General features: G+C 38.3%; 1 protein-coding gene across 6 annotated transcripts in view; it reads right to left on the bottom strand.

Moving 5' to 3' along the window:
* DACH2 (dachshund family transcription factor 2) overlaps positions 1-16458 on the bottom strand; it is a 497031-nt gene that overhangs the window by 145738 nt on the left and 334835 nt on the right. For all 6 annotated transcript variants that reach the window (XM_034781239.1, XM_034781241.1, XM_034781240.1 and 3 more), the window contains one exon: positions 1281-1412. In XM_034781239.1, the coding sequence (XP_034637130.1) occupies positions 1281-1412 (132 nt within the window). The remainder of the gene's footprint in view (positions 1-1280; positions 1413-16458) is intronic.

Here is a 16458-nt window from a genome sequence, read left to right as displayed (position 1 = left end):
AGCCCAATTTCTTCAATACAGATGAGCATACACAATTCAGTTAGCAAAAGGTAATGCCACTTTTGGAGAAACTCTGCTTTGTGAATAATTTGTCATGAGTTCAAAATTATTCCTTTAGAAAATGAGCCTAAGACATCCCAGCTGCTGCCTTATTTGTCTAATAAATTACTATTTTGATGGTACAACACATATACACTAAATGCCATTCAAGCAATAAACGCTGTTAGAATGCATCTTCTTTTGATACATGTGTGATTTCCACTGATGTCGAGGAGAGTTCTGAGTACAGACAGATGGAATAATATACAGTACCATTTACATCAGTGATGAAAATAAAAACTGCATTATAGTTTAAAGTGAAAAAATAATATATGGGAAGGGGAGAGCTTTTGTTGAAAATAATAGGCCTGAAGAAACATGGCCTTCTGACAGCAGACATTCTAATCTGACCTGTAGTATCTCCACTACTTCCCTGAGTCAGAAATGGATTCATCTTATTCTAGGTTGCTTGCAGTGTTTTGGGAATACTTCCTTTGAATGCTTCCTTTATATTCCTGACAAGGGTTCTAGAATAACCAAAGACATACTTTCTTCAAAGAATCCATCTCAGGTTTTATCTTCAGCCCAGTGCTTGTTGAGTCAGAACTTTGGGAGTTTAGTTCAGTGCTGTGTGAATATTTATACAGGGCAGACATGCTCAATAACACTCATAACTTAACTACCTCACTAGTGAGTTTCAGTGTCTTCATTTAAAAATATCTTCAGTTATCTATGATATAACATGCACCTCCTATGTCTCTAATTCATAGCTCTGGGCTGTAAATAGGAAGGCTAGTGTGCTGGAAGGCAGAACTGCAGAGTTTAAGGTAGTAATTTACCACTCCCTCCTTCCCTCTCTCTGATGAATTGTGACTCATCCTGAATTCCAGAAATCGGATTGCATTGGAAACCTTCCATAATTTACAGGAAAACTCTACACTCAATATTTTTTGGCAACAGAGAAGGCTTTTGTTACTATAAAAAGTATTTAGAGAGGCATTTATAATGATTGTGATTTTTGCATAAACTGTAACAATCTTAAGCAATATTTCTGAAAAATTAGTGTAAATTACTGTTATGAGCAACATTGGGAAGTGTGTGAGGTGATTGATTCTGGGGGTGTATAACTAACTACAATAGCACCAGCATGACAATACCAAAGAGCCTCTCATTTTTGCTTTTAATACCCAAACCATAGGAGGCAGAGCCCTCTTGGGGATTATAGAGGAGACAATATTTACCTGCATTAGAATTGAGCTCTTCATTCTCTGATTCTGTTCCATTTTGGCTTCCACTTCCATGGAGGCTGTTCATTGCCATAAGCTTCATCTTCTGTAACTTCATTGCCTCAGCCATGGCAGCTGCTGTTAGACCTAGCATATGTAAATAAATAACTAAATAAATAAAAATGGAGCATTTTTTTCTACAATATGAATAAAACACATTAATGCAGTTCACATCTCTTTGCCAATTACTGTACTGTTATTTTGAACATCACCTGAAACTGACTTACTTGGGATATTCCTGGATCCGATTTTATTTTTAAATATTATTTCCTGTTGCTTTGATCACAATCTGCTAATAGAATTGCAAGAAATTCCTGAATATATATAGGTCCTTAATTTCAAAAGCAGGTGGCCAATTAATACCACCACACACACAAAAAAAGCATGAAGAACACAATTTTGGTATTTTTCCAGTCAGCAATATGGGTATCTGATGCAAACAAAATTTTTGCTGTCCCTCTGGAAATGAAACAATGCCATTAAGTGTTCAGGTAACTATAAACTTGACCTCCAAGAAGCCCAGGAAAGATGTTACAGTGTTTATCAGCTAAATCAGTGGTTCTCAAACTATTGTACTGGTGACCCCTGTCACATAGCAAGCCTTTGAGTGTGACCCCCCCTTATAAATTAAAAACACTTGTTTATATATTTAACACCATTATAAATGCTGGAGGCAAAGCGGGGTTTGGGGTGGAGGTTGACAGCTCGCGACCCCCCATGTAATAACCTCGTGACCCCCTGAGGGGTCCCGACTCCCAGTTTGAGAACCCCTGAGCTAAATAGACCCATAAAATATATAGCATGAATCAGGTAGGAGATTTTCAAATGGTTCAGAAGCCACTTTCTCTGCCATATAATCTGAAAGAAAGGGAAATGAGGGGCGGGAGATGGGAATAGGTCCTGGGCACTGGTTATCATCACTGGTACTGTTCGTAGAGAAGAATGAACCTTAGAAGTTTTGGCATTTTGGCTTAGCTCAGCATCCAGAAAGTCAGATGCTCTTTTAGACCATGTCCAAATTACCCGAAATCCTAATGTCTGCAAAGTTGAGCTGGAAATATTTTATCTGAAGCAGTTTCTCCCCCTCGCAGTAATATGAAGAAAGAGAAAACTATCAATCCAAAGAACTCTACAAATATCATTTATAGTTCTTCTTGTTTGTTTAGAGGTTTTTTAGAATCCTAGGCTAAATGGGCGTTTCTGGCTCCCTCTCAATAGAATATTGTATAACTTGTCCTGTGTCATTTGCTGTGACTCTCCACAGACCCACTGTACTTCAGTGGCAGTGGGCTGGGATGCTTTATATCAGACATTATTCACAAGTTGTTACAATTGTTCCACAAAATCACTGAATTACTTTAAACTCGCACAAAAAAGCGGGGGTGGGTGGGTTATTTTCATACTTTCATAAGAGTGAAAAGCCTGCAGGGTGCAAGGAAACTTTTTAAAAACACCATAATAGAGGCTCAAATTAAATCTATATCCAAATTTAAAAAAAATAGTAAGAGGACCAAAAGAAAAAAAATAGTACGATGACAAAAAATGTAAATGTTGTTTAGCTGTGGTTAAACAACAGTGTAAAAGAGGCAATTAGAGGCAAAAAGGCACTCTTTAAAAATTGGAAGTCTAATCCTACTGAGGAAATAGAAAGGAGCATAAACTCTGGTAAGTCAAGTGTAAAAGCATAGGCCAAAAGAAAGGCCAAAAAAGAATTTGAAGAGCAACTAGCAAAAGACTTAAAAACTAATAGCAAAAATTTTTAAGTACATCAGAAGCAGGAAGCCCACCATACAATCAGTGGGGGCATGAATAATCAAGCTGCTAAAGGAGCACTCAAGGAAGACAAGACCACAGTGGAGAAGCTAAATGAATTCTCTGCACTGGTCTTCACTGCAGAGGATGTGAAGGAGATTCCCATATTTGAGCCATTCTTTTAGGTGACTGATCTCCCAGGTTGAGGTGTCAGTAGGTCACCAGTATTCACCCAAGAGTTCTGAAGGAACTCAAATATGAAATTGCAGAACTACTAATTGTGGTATGTAACCTACCTGTTACTTAAATCAGTTTCTGTACCAGATGATTGGAGGATAGTTAATGTGAAGCCAAATTTTTTAAAAAGGTAAATCCTACTGAATCCATTGCCAGGAGATGTTGTGAAGGCCAAAATTATAACTGGCTTTAAAAAAGAATTAGATAAATTCATGAAAGATAAGTCCATCAATGGCTATTAGCTAAAATGGTCAGGGGTGCAATCCCATGCTCTGGATGACCCTAAGTCTCTGACTGTCAGATGCTGGGAGTGAACGATAGGGGATGGATCACTTGATAATTGCCCTGTTCTGTTCATTTCCTTTGAAGCCTCTGGCACTGGCCATTATTGGGAGACAGGATTAGACTAGATTTTCCATTGGTCTGATCCAGCATCACCATTCTTAAGTTTTATTTTATGTTCTAATGCTGTATCATGAGCTGGGAAAACATGACCCAAAAAAGAATGAAATGTTCTGTTGTTTCTGGAAATTATGCTTTATTGAGACATTAGGCACTGACTCTACTGCACTAATATATATCACAGACTTTACTGTCATATCTCCATAAACCAAAAGTAAAGATGACTTTATTTTAAAAGTTCTTGTATATGAACTTGATACCTAACTAGATGTTGTGCTTTTCAGACTAGTTCCTTATATAGGCTTCACAAGAGTTCTTACTATTGTAGTTTGGCTTATGTAAGGAAACACCCAATAAAATTAAACTGAATTCTTTGTTCCTGATTTTCTTTTCAAATAATTTTACACTGATATGGCTCAACTGACTTCAGTGAAGTTACTCCTGATTTACATAAGGTATGGGTTCAGAATGAAACCAGTTATCTAAGCAAACTCATAAACCACTCTCCTCCATAGTTAGTTGTTTCTCTCCTTGTCTAAGAGCCTTCCAGTGTTCCCAGGTATGGACTGCATTTACTCACTTCTCTATTCCAAAATCTACTGAACATCACCCGTACTAGCGAGGCATCTGTTTCATAATCCTGTCACCTACATGTGAAAACACCAACAGTATTTTAACAGGGAGCTCTTTTAATACTCTTTTAATACAAATAAGAATATTTATATATTATTCATTTCAGAAAACAGCATCAGAAACTTTATTTCAATATTTTAATACAATTCCCAACCCGATACATATTAGACCACTACTCAAGCTATAGCATGCAATCTCACTTTAAATGCAGAACAGTTAAACACACTTTTTTTGGTTATACTTTTGCAAATGCTGATTGTTAATCACTCTAATATAAGTCAGAGGGTCATAATACTACCACTTTTGTTGCTACAGATCCTCAGACCAATATTACTGGTACAATCCCAAAACCATCCCCAACAGACACTGGAGAAATTCAATGTCATTACTTTCAGGCATTTTTCAGCTCCCTAACTAGGCATTTATGCCATGAGGATAAAAGCCAAAAACAACAATATGGCAGAAATCAATGTTGTGACATCTGCCATATAAGTGTCACTCTAAGCAAGGAGGTTGGGCATCTGGGAGTTTCAGTGTTCAAACTGTAAAGGCTAAAAAACAACTAGCCCTAGTGCAAAAAGACTAGGCCTTAAAAAGCTTGGGTAGCCTGGCTAACAGTTAAAGGGTTGAAGCAAGCACATCCCACACCATTTTGAAGTTAAAGAGTATCACTGAAGTCCTTAGGCTCCCACTTGGTCATCCCCCACTCTATATCATTTATTGTCTACACTGCAGTAGTGCCTAGGAGCTTCAGTCATGGACCAGGACATCATTATGCTAGGTGCTGTACAAACAATGTATTTAGTTCTGTAGCATTCCTGAGTTAAAAAGTCGGGAGCAATACACAAGGCATAGGCAGCACAAATTGCTGGTTCTAAGCAAGTGACACAGATTGAAATGATGGAAAACCCAGTGTACAACAAATAACCCATTTGCACAGGCTTCAACTAGGAACATTGCAGAGCTGATCTATGAATCTATGTTCCCATTTAATGTGGTTCCAGCTAACTATTCATAAAATTCATAGCTGCAGCTGATTCAACTCCCACTAGCTGTGGCAAAAAGGGATCTTCTCCATCTGACTTGCCCACCATTCAGGGTGAATTTAGGAGGCATTTTCATTGCTATTGGTTGCTTTGTTAGAGGCAGAGGAACCCTATTTAGTACAGCCAGATCTGAGTGCCTCACTTTAAAATAAATACATATATGGAAAACATCCCAGATTATGCATCTGCCCCTCTGATTTATAACTCAGAAGACAAGGCTCACTAGAAAGCCATAGTCTGGCAATTTCCCTGTCTCAGAGACAGCAGCTGCCACAAAATAAGATAAGTACAGACACTCCTGGGAACTTAGAAAGTGATCCGTAATATCACTAATGCAGAGCATCCAAACCAGTTTTGTTTTCTGAGTCAGCTCTAAAAATATGAATCTTGATTACAATTAGATAACTGGAAATGTCAGGGTGTATGCTCATATAGATACACCTATGTTGACTCATTGACAAAATGGCAAATCATTCATTTCCATTTCATGTTTTATTTTTGTCAGGACACTGTATACTCTCCCTTCGACAGTGTACAGGACCTCTATTATATCATACATTCATACATTCTTGAACTAAACCTTCAAATACACAATGATCTATTCTGTACATACTACTATCAGCATGCAATGAAATGAGATTTTGAAATGGTTTTCTTAGTCTGAATTAAAATACAACATAGCGTGGTTTATTTCGTGGCCCTGGATGGATTACATATACAATCATATTAAAGCCAGATTTTCTATGGGCCTTACCTGAGTGTGAGGATGGTACAAGGCATATCCTTCCGCTTGTGCATCCTGCATAAAAGTCTGGGACTATTCCATTCCCTCCTCCAGGGAGTGCAGAGGCTGCTCCCTCTGGGTAGCCAGAGAGCATATATCAACCAAACTGAGATGGAGAGACTATGGCTGCAATACCCCACCCCATCCCCAGCCTTTCTGCACGGCCTACACAAGGCTTTTTCAGAGACAATACAACACACACACCATCCCTTTGGATACCAGGGAACTACAGGAGGGTTTGTATCAGGCCTGTGACTAAATACCATAATTTAGACTTTATGAAATACCCTTAATAGAATAATACCTAGTTCTTAGATAGTGTTTTTAACCTGTACATTTCAAAGTGCTTTACAAAGGAGGTCAGTATCACTGTCCCCATTTTGCAAATGGGGAAACTAAGGCACAGAACAGCAACATGACTTGCCCAATGTCACCCAATAGGCCAGTGGCTGAGCTGGAAAGAACGCAAAAGAAGACATACTGAACCAAAGTTCAGTTACACCCTTGCAATGCCACTGACATAGATGAGGTAGCTCAAATGCAAATGAAGGTAGATTTGCCTCCACATATATAACGCATATCCAGTCAATGAAAACTAGATTCAGACAGTTAACAGGACAGAGGACTAAGTCAGTTCCTACAGAGAGAGTTCCAAGGTGCTAGAATGTATCTAAGTAATCCTGTGCTCTAAGTAAAGCTATTTTTTCACTTTCCTAATTAGTTATACTGTGCCCATCTCTTCATATTAGTCTGAAAGCTTTTCTGTCAAAACTGTGAACAAGGAAATTAACTAAAGGGGGGCTATGAGTAATCAAATCTTAAGGTTTGCAATTAATTAAATGAAATGGTGAGTCAGTGCACTGCAGTATGGTCTTATATTAAAACAAAACATTTAATTAAATTAACAGTCAACACATTGCAATTAATAATATTCAAAAGAAAAAAATGAAAGGCAGTTTAGCCCTGCCATATTATTTCAGTCTAACAGTCAAGCGCTGTGTATCAGCTTGTTTGTTATTTGCGTTCAAAGCTGCTATGGGTCAAGTGTGATGTGCTAAAACAGGAATAATGAAACATCTGGTGGTATGAAATGTTAATATGAGATACCATATTGCAAACAGTAAAAACAGTTCTGAAACATCTTATAAAGTATGCTTTTGAAGATTGGGGGTGACGGGCTTGACTCAGTTTTTTTCCATAAGTAATAAAACAATGCTTACACAGTGCTTTACATTTTCAAAGTGCTCTCCAAACATTTACTAATTCATTTTCACATTAAATAATATAAAGTGGAGGCCTCCATGTTGTTAAAACATACAACCCCTACTTAATGACCACAGGTGATAAAAAAGCTGCTACTGCTTAGCATGAGGCTTAAACAAAACCTAAATAAGAACATTAGAACCCTTTGGATCGGAGTCCAAATCCAAGTCCCTGTATTGCAGCTTTTGCCCATCTCTGTTAATTGAATAAACTAGGAACAAATATGACTAACATTTTAGGCACTAGAGTATATGCTTCTCCTAGGGACTTCTATTCTCAAGTGTGGTACAAAAATATCCTAGCTTCCATTTCAGACAGGCCACAGGAAAAAAAAAATCTACCACTGCAAAATAACTTTGTGAGAGTGTAGAGGTGGAAGTTAGTGAACAATTGGTCATGGGGGTGGGAGGCTTTTTGTTATGCTAACAATACATTTTGCACAATCTCAGCCACAACCTTCATTTAAAAAGACAATCAGTTCTAAGGACAGAATCAGATCTTTAGGATAAAGCAGTAGGGAAACACAACCATTAACTCAGTTCATTGTGGACATGCAAGTCAATAGCAACAGGAATCAATTAAAGAGAATCTGGGATGATTTGGTGTCTCTCAGCATGTATCACTAAGAGGTAACAAGAAAAAAAAGCAAAGTGACAACTAACAGTACTAACTGGGGGGAGAAAACAGATGAGTTAGAGAGCAAATCACAGAAACAAAACATGCTTGCCTGATTTTATGTAAGTGAAAAATAGGAAAGGAATCCAGTGAATAAGAATATATATCAAACTCCAAATTTTAGCAAAGGAGAAAAATATGGAATCAGCTACAGATAAACGGACCTAATTCCACTCCTGTTATACTAGCAAACCCAAGGAAGCTTCTCTTGATTTATGCTAGTAACAGGAGAGCAGAATTAGCCTCATTAATTGTTTTCCTTTTATAAATGTTAGTAGAATTATTCCACATTTACACCCAGGCAAACAAGAATAGAATTTGGTCCCAAATCTTTTTGAGTAAATATACAAATGTAATTCACTAGTGTATTGTCTCTTCATTACTAATCTCTTTGTAAGAACATTTCTCATTATTTTCAAATATTAAATTTAATATATTATTTTAAAAATATAACATTTTCAATACAAAATGGATATATCAGTGCCAAATTCTGGCTGGAAATTTGCATACAAACATCAGAAAACCTGCAAACAGTGGCAGTAGTTCTTGGCAGAAGTTGGCTGCTCCATGTTATGCCTCTGCCAGAAAGCCACAGACACATACAGAAGACTTATGAAGCTGACTTTGAACAGTGGTGGAATGGGTTCATGTGTGTGGTCCGCAAGTATATTTTTTATTTCACAAGGATATTGTGAAGCTCAGCTCAGTATCTATAAAGTACACTGAGACCCTAGGACACATAACACATGGCATAAAATAAAGCTTTCACTTGTAGAACTCAAAGTCCTTCACAAATGTGATTAAGACTTGCCAAGGTCACAAAGCAAGTCAGCAGCAGAGCTGGCAATGGAAACCATGTTTCTTCCCTCCCAGACTTATGATGTAGTCACTGGTCAATGCTGTCTTCTAAAAACCTCCATAAAAGAAAGATAAGTCATATTTACGTTAGTATTAACATAAAAGCTAGTATACTAATAAAGGTGCCTGGACCAAACAATCCTCCCTATGCAATGCTTGTAATCCAAATCATTCCTTGTCTAAGGATAGAATCAGTTAATACTTGAGGATGGTGCAAGTAGAACATGGATGAATATTAAATAGAAATTTTCTCAATAACAAAAATAAGTTAAAATACATCACTGTTGTTCCATTGAACCCAAGACCCACAAGCATGCGCAGTGCAGACAGAATCTCTGTGGAATCTGTCTGCTAAAATCAAAATGTCTCTACTGAGCATGTCTGAACTGCAATTTATTCTAATGCTTATAATTTGGACAAGTTTTCATGGGGATTGTGATAAATGAAAGGGGAAGAGGGGTAGCTCCCTTTTATGGACACCCAACCAGCCAGTTAGCTATAACATCCCTGTTAGTAGCTGTTCTCTACGTTTTTTAATCTGTAAGGGGTTAAAAAGTCCATAGGTAAAAGGGAGGGAGTATGCACCTGATCAAAAGAGCCAATGGGAAGGCTAGAACTTTTTAAAATTGGGAAAAAACTTTCACCGTCTATGTTGTTCTCCCGGAGAGCAGGGACAGGGCTGGAACTATGCTGTAAAAGCTTGTGCCAGGTATGACAATCATCAGATCATACCTAGAACTACTCATTTGAAAACCCAGATATGTAAGTAAATCAGGAAATGTCTAGCAAGAGGCTATTAGGTTTATCTCTTTTATTTCTTTATGGCTTGTGGACTCCTCTGTGCTAACCCCAGGTGCTATTGTTTTGCTTGTAACCTTTAAGCTGGACCTTAAGAGAGCTATCTTGATGCTTAATTTTTGTAATAGTTTTTTTTAAAACATAGCAAAAAGGCTAAGTTCCAGATGTATTTTCTTTACTTTTGTTTTTAATAAAAAATTTCTTTTTTTTTTTTAAGAACAGGGTTGGATTTTTGTGTCCCTAAGAGGTTTATGCATATGTTATTTAATTAGCTGGTGGCAACAGCTGATTTCCTTTGTTTTTTTTCTCAGCTCTTCCCCGGAGAGGGAGGGTGAAAGGGCTTGAGGGTACCCTACAAGAAGGAATTCCCAAGTGCTCTTTCCTTGGTTCTAAATGGGGTTTTTTGCACTTGGGTGGTGGCAGCATATACCCATCCAAGGTCAGAGAAAAGCTGTCACCTTTGGAGTTTAATACAAGCCTGGAGTAGCCAGTAATAATTTTTAGAATCCTTGTGGGCCCCCACCTTCTGCACTCAAAGTGCCAGAGTTGGGAATCAGCCTTGAGAAGGATAGAAAAAGGCACATCCTTGATTCAAAGGCCATCTCCCTGTCAATTCAATTCTCTGCTCCAAAGTATGTGAGCATGAGAGCTTGTCAAATAAAAGGTCACCAGAAGTTTTTAATATGGGCACAACACCGTATTTCCTCCTAATCTCCTCCTTGGAAACAGTGGAACAATTTTGGTTGAGATTTTCCAAAAATACTCAGCACAGTGATAATCACTATGGAAAATTTCAGCATAAACAGTTAAAATTTGGCCCAGTTACGAGTAACTGAAAGCAGGTTCTTATAACAGAAAATGTCTGTTATACCTTAATAATAAATAGTTCTACCACCCCCACTGATAATGTGTTATCACTTTATTTAGAATTGAGTTATGCCACCTTCCATAAATTAGCCAGAATTTGGTCCCTTGTGTCTAAATGTGAAAATGCATGTGTTTTGTTTTTGTTTTTTAAGAAATAGGGAAAAATAATTCCAAATTTGGAAATACTTTCATCTGTTATGTTACAGAAATTGTATAAATGAAATAATAAAAACAAATGAGAGTAAAGTAAGCTTTACCTCAGAAGGGAGAAAAGAGCCCTAGGCATGTATATTTAATGACATTTTAAAAATACAAGAGAGACAATTTTAAGAATGTGAAAAACAGCCTACTTGCTGAAAATTATAAATATACCTAAAGTTCTCTGGGAATTTAATCAGTTACCCAACATTACTGCATCTGATGTTGTTTTCATTTCTCTTGTAGATGTACCATGCAATGCAAAAGCTGCTGCAAGTGAGATATTTTACGACCCTCCCCTGCAGGAAGGAGTAAAGGTAGCGGATCCGTCTGATGCATTGGCCAAACCCAAAAGGACTCAGTTTGAACTATAATTATATCAAAACATTGATCCCTGGTGTACTGTCAACTGTCTGCTTATTACATGTAGTGATATATAAAATTTTAAGGCCTTGATTAATGTTAAAATGAAAAATGATGCTAAAACTCTACAGATGAATACCCAACTACATCTTTTACAGAAAATTTCACATCCTAAAGATTGACCATATCTTATTACAATCAAAAGTGCAGGTGGTCTTCACAAAGCTGCAGAAAGGCCCAGCTCACAAATGCTTTGACATGGGACTACTTTTTAAAAAAAATTAAAGCCTGGTAATTCCCTTGATGGAAGCACTGGGACCCAGACAAGAGTATTGGATTCTGAACTGGGAAAACATTCCCAGTGTGCAGTCTGTGACTTTGTCAGATTAATCTTAAAACAGTTTTATTGCAATATACTCTATCAGAAAATTTTCTCATGGGACCTGTATGTCACTGGTTTGTGCTTTTCATATCAGAATTCACTTGTCCTTCTCAGAGTAATTTTGATTCATGAAAACTTCAAATTATGTGATTAATAAATTCTACAAGACCAGCCACTCTGAATTTATTTGTCTTTTACATTCTATAACCCCATTATCAGGTTATAAGGAAGAGATACATGCATGTTCTATTAAATCCATGTCTGTGATTTTAAATCACTTGTCTGTATGCTACAATGATGGACAAACCTCTAAAGTTTTGGAGGACCTTTTCAGTAAAGCACCAAAAAGTGTGAAAGTTTATCTGATGTTGATGCAAACCTCTTCTGTATGCAAAATTAATTAGGCTGGAAATCTTGTGAGAATATTGCAATGTTTGTGTGAAATTTCAAGCTATTTCCTGCTTCTAATTGGACTGTAAATACTGTGAATAGATGGAATAGCTCCGTTGTCTAAGAATCAGGTCTCTCAAGCCACAGCTTAAAATCCTGAATGTCTGCTTCTTGTGAGGGAAATACTGAGTTCCATGAAGCCCATGTAGAGTGACCAAATGTATAGGGACGGTCTCAAAATTTGGGTTTTTTTCTTATATAAGTGCCTATTATCCCCCACACTCTGTCCTGATTCTTCATACTTGTTATCTGGTCACCCTAAGCCCATGTGAGAGATCTCAGATAAAATCTTAAAAACAAGGTCCTTCTCTGCATGGTATTAATGGTTAGATTTTCAAAAGTGTTGAGCGCTGACATTGACTTCAATGGAAACAGTTTGGCCAATGCTGAATGCTTTTGAGAATACCACCCTAAAGCTCCCATTGGCATTCTCTCTTTCCCAAAGTTTCCTAGGGAAAGAAGTCTCTATATCCACTCCTTTCCCAGCCTCCATTTCACCACCCTGTTTGCTCTGAATAGCAGTGATGAAACTGAACAAACATTAATTTCACTCTGCTACTTAGAAAAGCTATGAGCAGAACAGAGGAATTGGTGCTACCTCTCTGCAGACTCAGGAAGACAATGTCGCAGTAAAGATTACCGTTGTTACTAGAAAGGCTAAGAGCAACTTTGTTGTTCAAATGAAAAGTTTAAATACTACAGCAGTTGATGGGTTAAGCATCCATACTCATTAAGGTTACTCACTTTGAGTAGTGATTTAATCCATAAATGGTAAATCAACGGGACTATTTGCAAAGATTAGGTGCTTGTTAGCATAAGGTTACTGGAAACTGGGCCCAAGTGAAACTTCCCATTCATCACTGGTGAGTGAACAAGAAGGCTTGATCAGGACACACAGGCAAATGAAGAACAGACACAGGGATCGATTAGAGGCCACAACATTATTAATTTAATACTGGGGAGGAGCATTATATGCCTTCCCTCCCACCCGCTACTATCACCTAACAGGCATACAGCTAGTTCCAGTGTGGTTACAAGGCTCCCATCATATTACCAATAACTTGAGGTAGATCCTCCTCAAACTACGCCTAGGGCTCAGCTCACTTCGGAATCCATTAGCCTTCCCCACATGGGAATGTAGAAGGGACCAAGGAAGGACCTCAGTCCTTGAAGACTTCAGGTGTCCCATTCTCCTACAGGCACAAGGTCTACCAGCGAAATCCTGGGTCTCACTTAATGCTGGATGCTGCTCTTTTAGCTGTCATCCACACTGGACACCACATAAGTTGCAATGAACTCAACAATCTGACCTTTCCTAATATTCAACTTTCAAGTCCTATTCCTTTCAGCCCAGCTATGCCTCCATGATGCTGTGAGGAAGATGAAGAAAAACCACCAGACTGTGGCTAATTTAGCTGAATAGGAAAAATTAGTTCCTAATCCCAAAACAAGCAATTGTTCAGAGCTGAAGCATCCTGAAAAACACAGCTCTTATATTATAAGTAACAGGAGGCCAGCTGAAGGACCAATAGGCTCTTTAAAAGCCTGGGAAAGCTTTAAATAAACTGGGAGGTGGGGCGGAGTGGAAAAGAACACGACAGCCAATCAGCCCCCTCAGACTCCACTCTTGCCTCGTCTCCCAGGCACTGTCTCATCCCTGCCAGTCCAACTCACAACCCCTCACACTGACAGGGGGCATTTTGAAGGTATGACAACAATGACAGGTTTCCCACCCCCAGTATTGCTGGCCAGAATTTGTTGTCTTCCTGTACACCGTATTATAAATTCTTGGTTGTTGGCTGCTCATCCTCCATTAGTATAATCATTGACTGATTGTCATTATTGTGTTCGGCACTGAACAAAGGAAAATATGATCCTTTCCTCAAAGAGCTTACATTCTAAGTCTCTACTGCAGAGAAAGCTATATGAAAGACGACTTTTTTTTTGTCTATGACATCTGAATTTATTGAGTTGCAAAAGACTCATGACAGAAGCCCTCCATTATGATTTCATTTAATTTGGAACTCAAATAGAAGAAAAAAATAGTGACTATTCTTGTATAACCTTTAAATTGAAAGCATAGAAGAAATACAGGCTAAATCCTTTGTATATTCAATAATTGAAGAGTAGTTTTCCGTGTAAAGACTTTCAAAAGGTGCTAGCTGCACTGCTGATGAAAACTACACTGGAAAAGTTGCAGTGCTATGCTTCTCTAGATGTACTGTAGTAACTCAAGTTCTCTCATACTGTTTCTTCTACCTTCAGCCTACAGTATTTTCAACAGCAGAACATAATTAAGGGACTATATACTGCCAAGCATATTGCCATTAAACCACTTCTTCATACCACTACCACAGTTTGATAAGATGTAGGAGGATCATATCACTGACATTTTTCTAAATCAACACAAACTTCTGCAATATAAAAAAAATAATAAAAGCATCTGAAATCTTGTTTTCAAAAGTATTTGCACATTTCATTTTACTATTAAATATTCCATATAATATGGACTTTTCTTTTGATAATATTTAGCAAAATTCATTTACAACAATATTAACTGAAATACAATGTGCATTCCATAGTTACAATGGATCTGTACTACTAAATTGACTATTACACTGATGTGACCAAAGTAATACAGGTCATTCTTACAGATCTAAACCACACTGTGCTTTTTTACAAACTCAAAATGAGGTGCATCTCTTCTCTCTATAAGAACAAAATACATGACATATATAAAAAGCAACAGAGAGTCCTGTGGCACCTTTAAGACTAACAGATGTATTGGAGCATAAGCTTTCGTGGATGAATTCCCACTTCGTCGGATGCATGTAATGGACATTTCCAGGGCAGGTATAAATATGCTGGCAAGAATCAGTCTGGAGATAATGAGGTTATTTCAATCAGGGAGGGTGAGGTCCTCTGCTAGCAGTTGTAGTGTGAAGACCAAGGGAGGAGAAACTGCTTCTGTAGTTGGCCAGCCATTCACAGTCTTTGTTTAATCCTGATCTGATGGTGTCAAATTTGCAAATGAACTGAAGCTCAGCAGTTTCTCTTTGGAATCTGGTCCTGAAGTTTTTTTGCTGTAAGATGGCTACCTTTACATCTGCTATTGTGTGGCCAGGGAGGTTGAAGTGTTCTCCTACAGGTTTTTGAATATTGCCATTCCTGATATCTGACTTGTGTCCATTTATCCTTTTACGTAGTGACTGTCCAGTTTGGCCAATGTACATAGCAGAGGGGCATTGCTGGCACATGATGGCATATATAACATTGGTGGACGTGCAGGTGAATGAACCAGTGATGTTGTAGCTGATCTGGTTAGGTCCTGTGATGGTGTTGTTGGTGTAGATATGTGGGCAGAGTTGGCATCAAGGTTTGTTGCATGGACTGGTTCCTGAGTTAGATTTGTTATGGTGCGGTGTGTGGTTGCTGGTGAGAATATGCTTAAGGTTGGCAGGTTGTCTGTGGGCGAGGACTGGCCTGCCTCCCAAGGTCTGTGAAAGCGAGGGATCATTGTCCAGGATGGGTTGTAGATCACTGATGATGCGTTTGAGAGGTTTAAGCTGAGGACTGTAGGTGATGGCCAGTGGAGTTCTGTTGGTTTCTTTCTTGGGTTTGTCTTGTAGCAGGAGGCTTCTGGGTACATGTCTGGCTCTGTTGAGTTGTTTCCTTATTTCCTTGCGTGGGTATCATAGTTTTGAGAATGCTTGGTGAAGATCTTTTAGGTGTTGGTCTCTGTCTGAGGGGTCCACCAATGTTATATATGCCATCATGTGCCAGCAATGCCCCTCTGCTATGTACATTGACTTCTGTGTGTCTAGATGGGGATACATTTTTCAGCTTTGTGCTTCTGCCAAATATGGTAAGAGCTTATTCTATATAGATGCCTGTAAGAGAGATCTTCTGGCAGCTATTTCCTTTGTTAGTCTCTAAGGTGCCAGAAGGACACCCCCCACCCATTGTTTGTGTATTTATTTAGTAAATGCTTTGATTGGTTAGGAAATAATCATATACCCCCAAAAGTGCTATTTTTAACCCGAGGGAAGAGGGAAAAAGCATGATGAGGAAACAGATCATTGGCATCCAGCGTGAAAACAGCAAATGACTCCACCCACTGCTGTTGAATCCTAGTGATGAGGTAGCCACACCTGCTGCCCACCCACCAAGCACGGCTAGAAAGAGAAATGGCTAGGGAGATGAGAGAGGGACAAGGGAGCTGGAAAGAAAAGAGAAAGGAGGCATCAGATATAGCTGAGGAAGCAGAAAGAAACACAGATGAGATTATGGAGACAGAAGCAGAAGGAGAAAAGTCAAAGTACATAAACAAATGCTGACTGGCTGTGAGGACAATAGGAGAAAAAGAATTGTACCTAGAAAAACATAATTCCACTGATTGCCAATAATCATAATTCCAGGATTTGT

The sequence above is a fragment of the Trachemys scripta genome, chromosome 9 (assembly GCF_013100865.1).
Source record: "Trachemys scripta elegans isolate TJP31775 chromosome 9, CAS_Tse_1.0, whole genome shotgun sequence".
Classification (NCBI taxonomy): domain Eukaryota; kingdom Metazoa; phylum Chordata; order Testudines; family Emydidae; genus Trachemys; species Trachemys scripta.
Note: the sequence above shows the minus strand (reverse complement) of the source record. Positions and strands in the feature narration are given on the sequence as shown.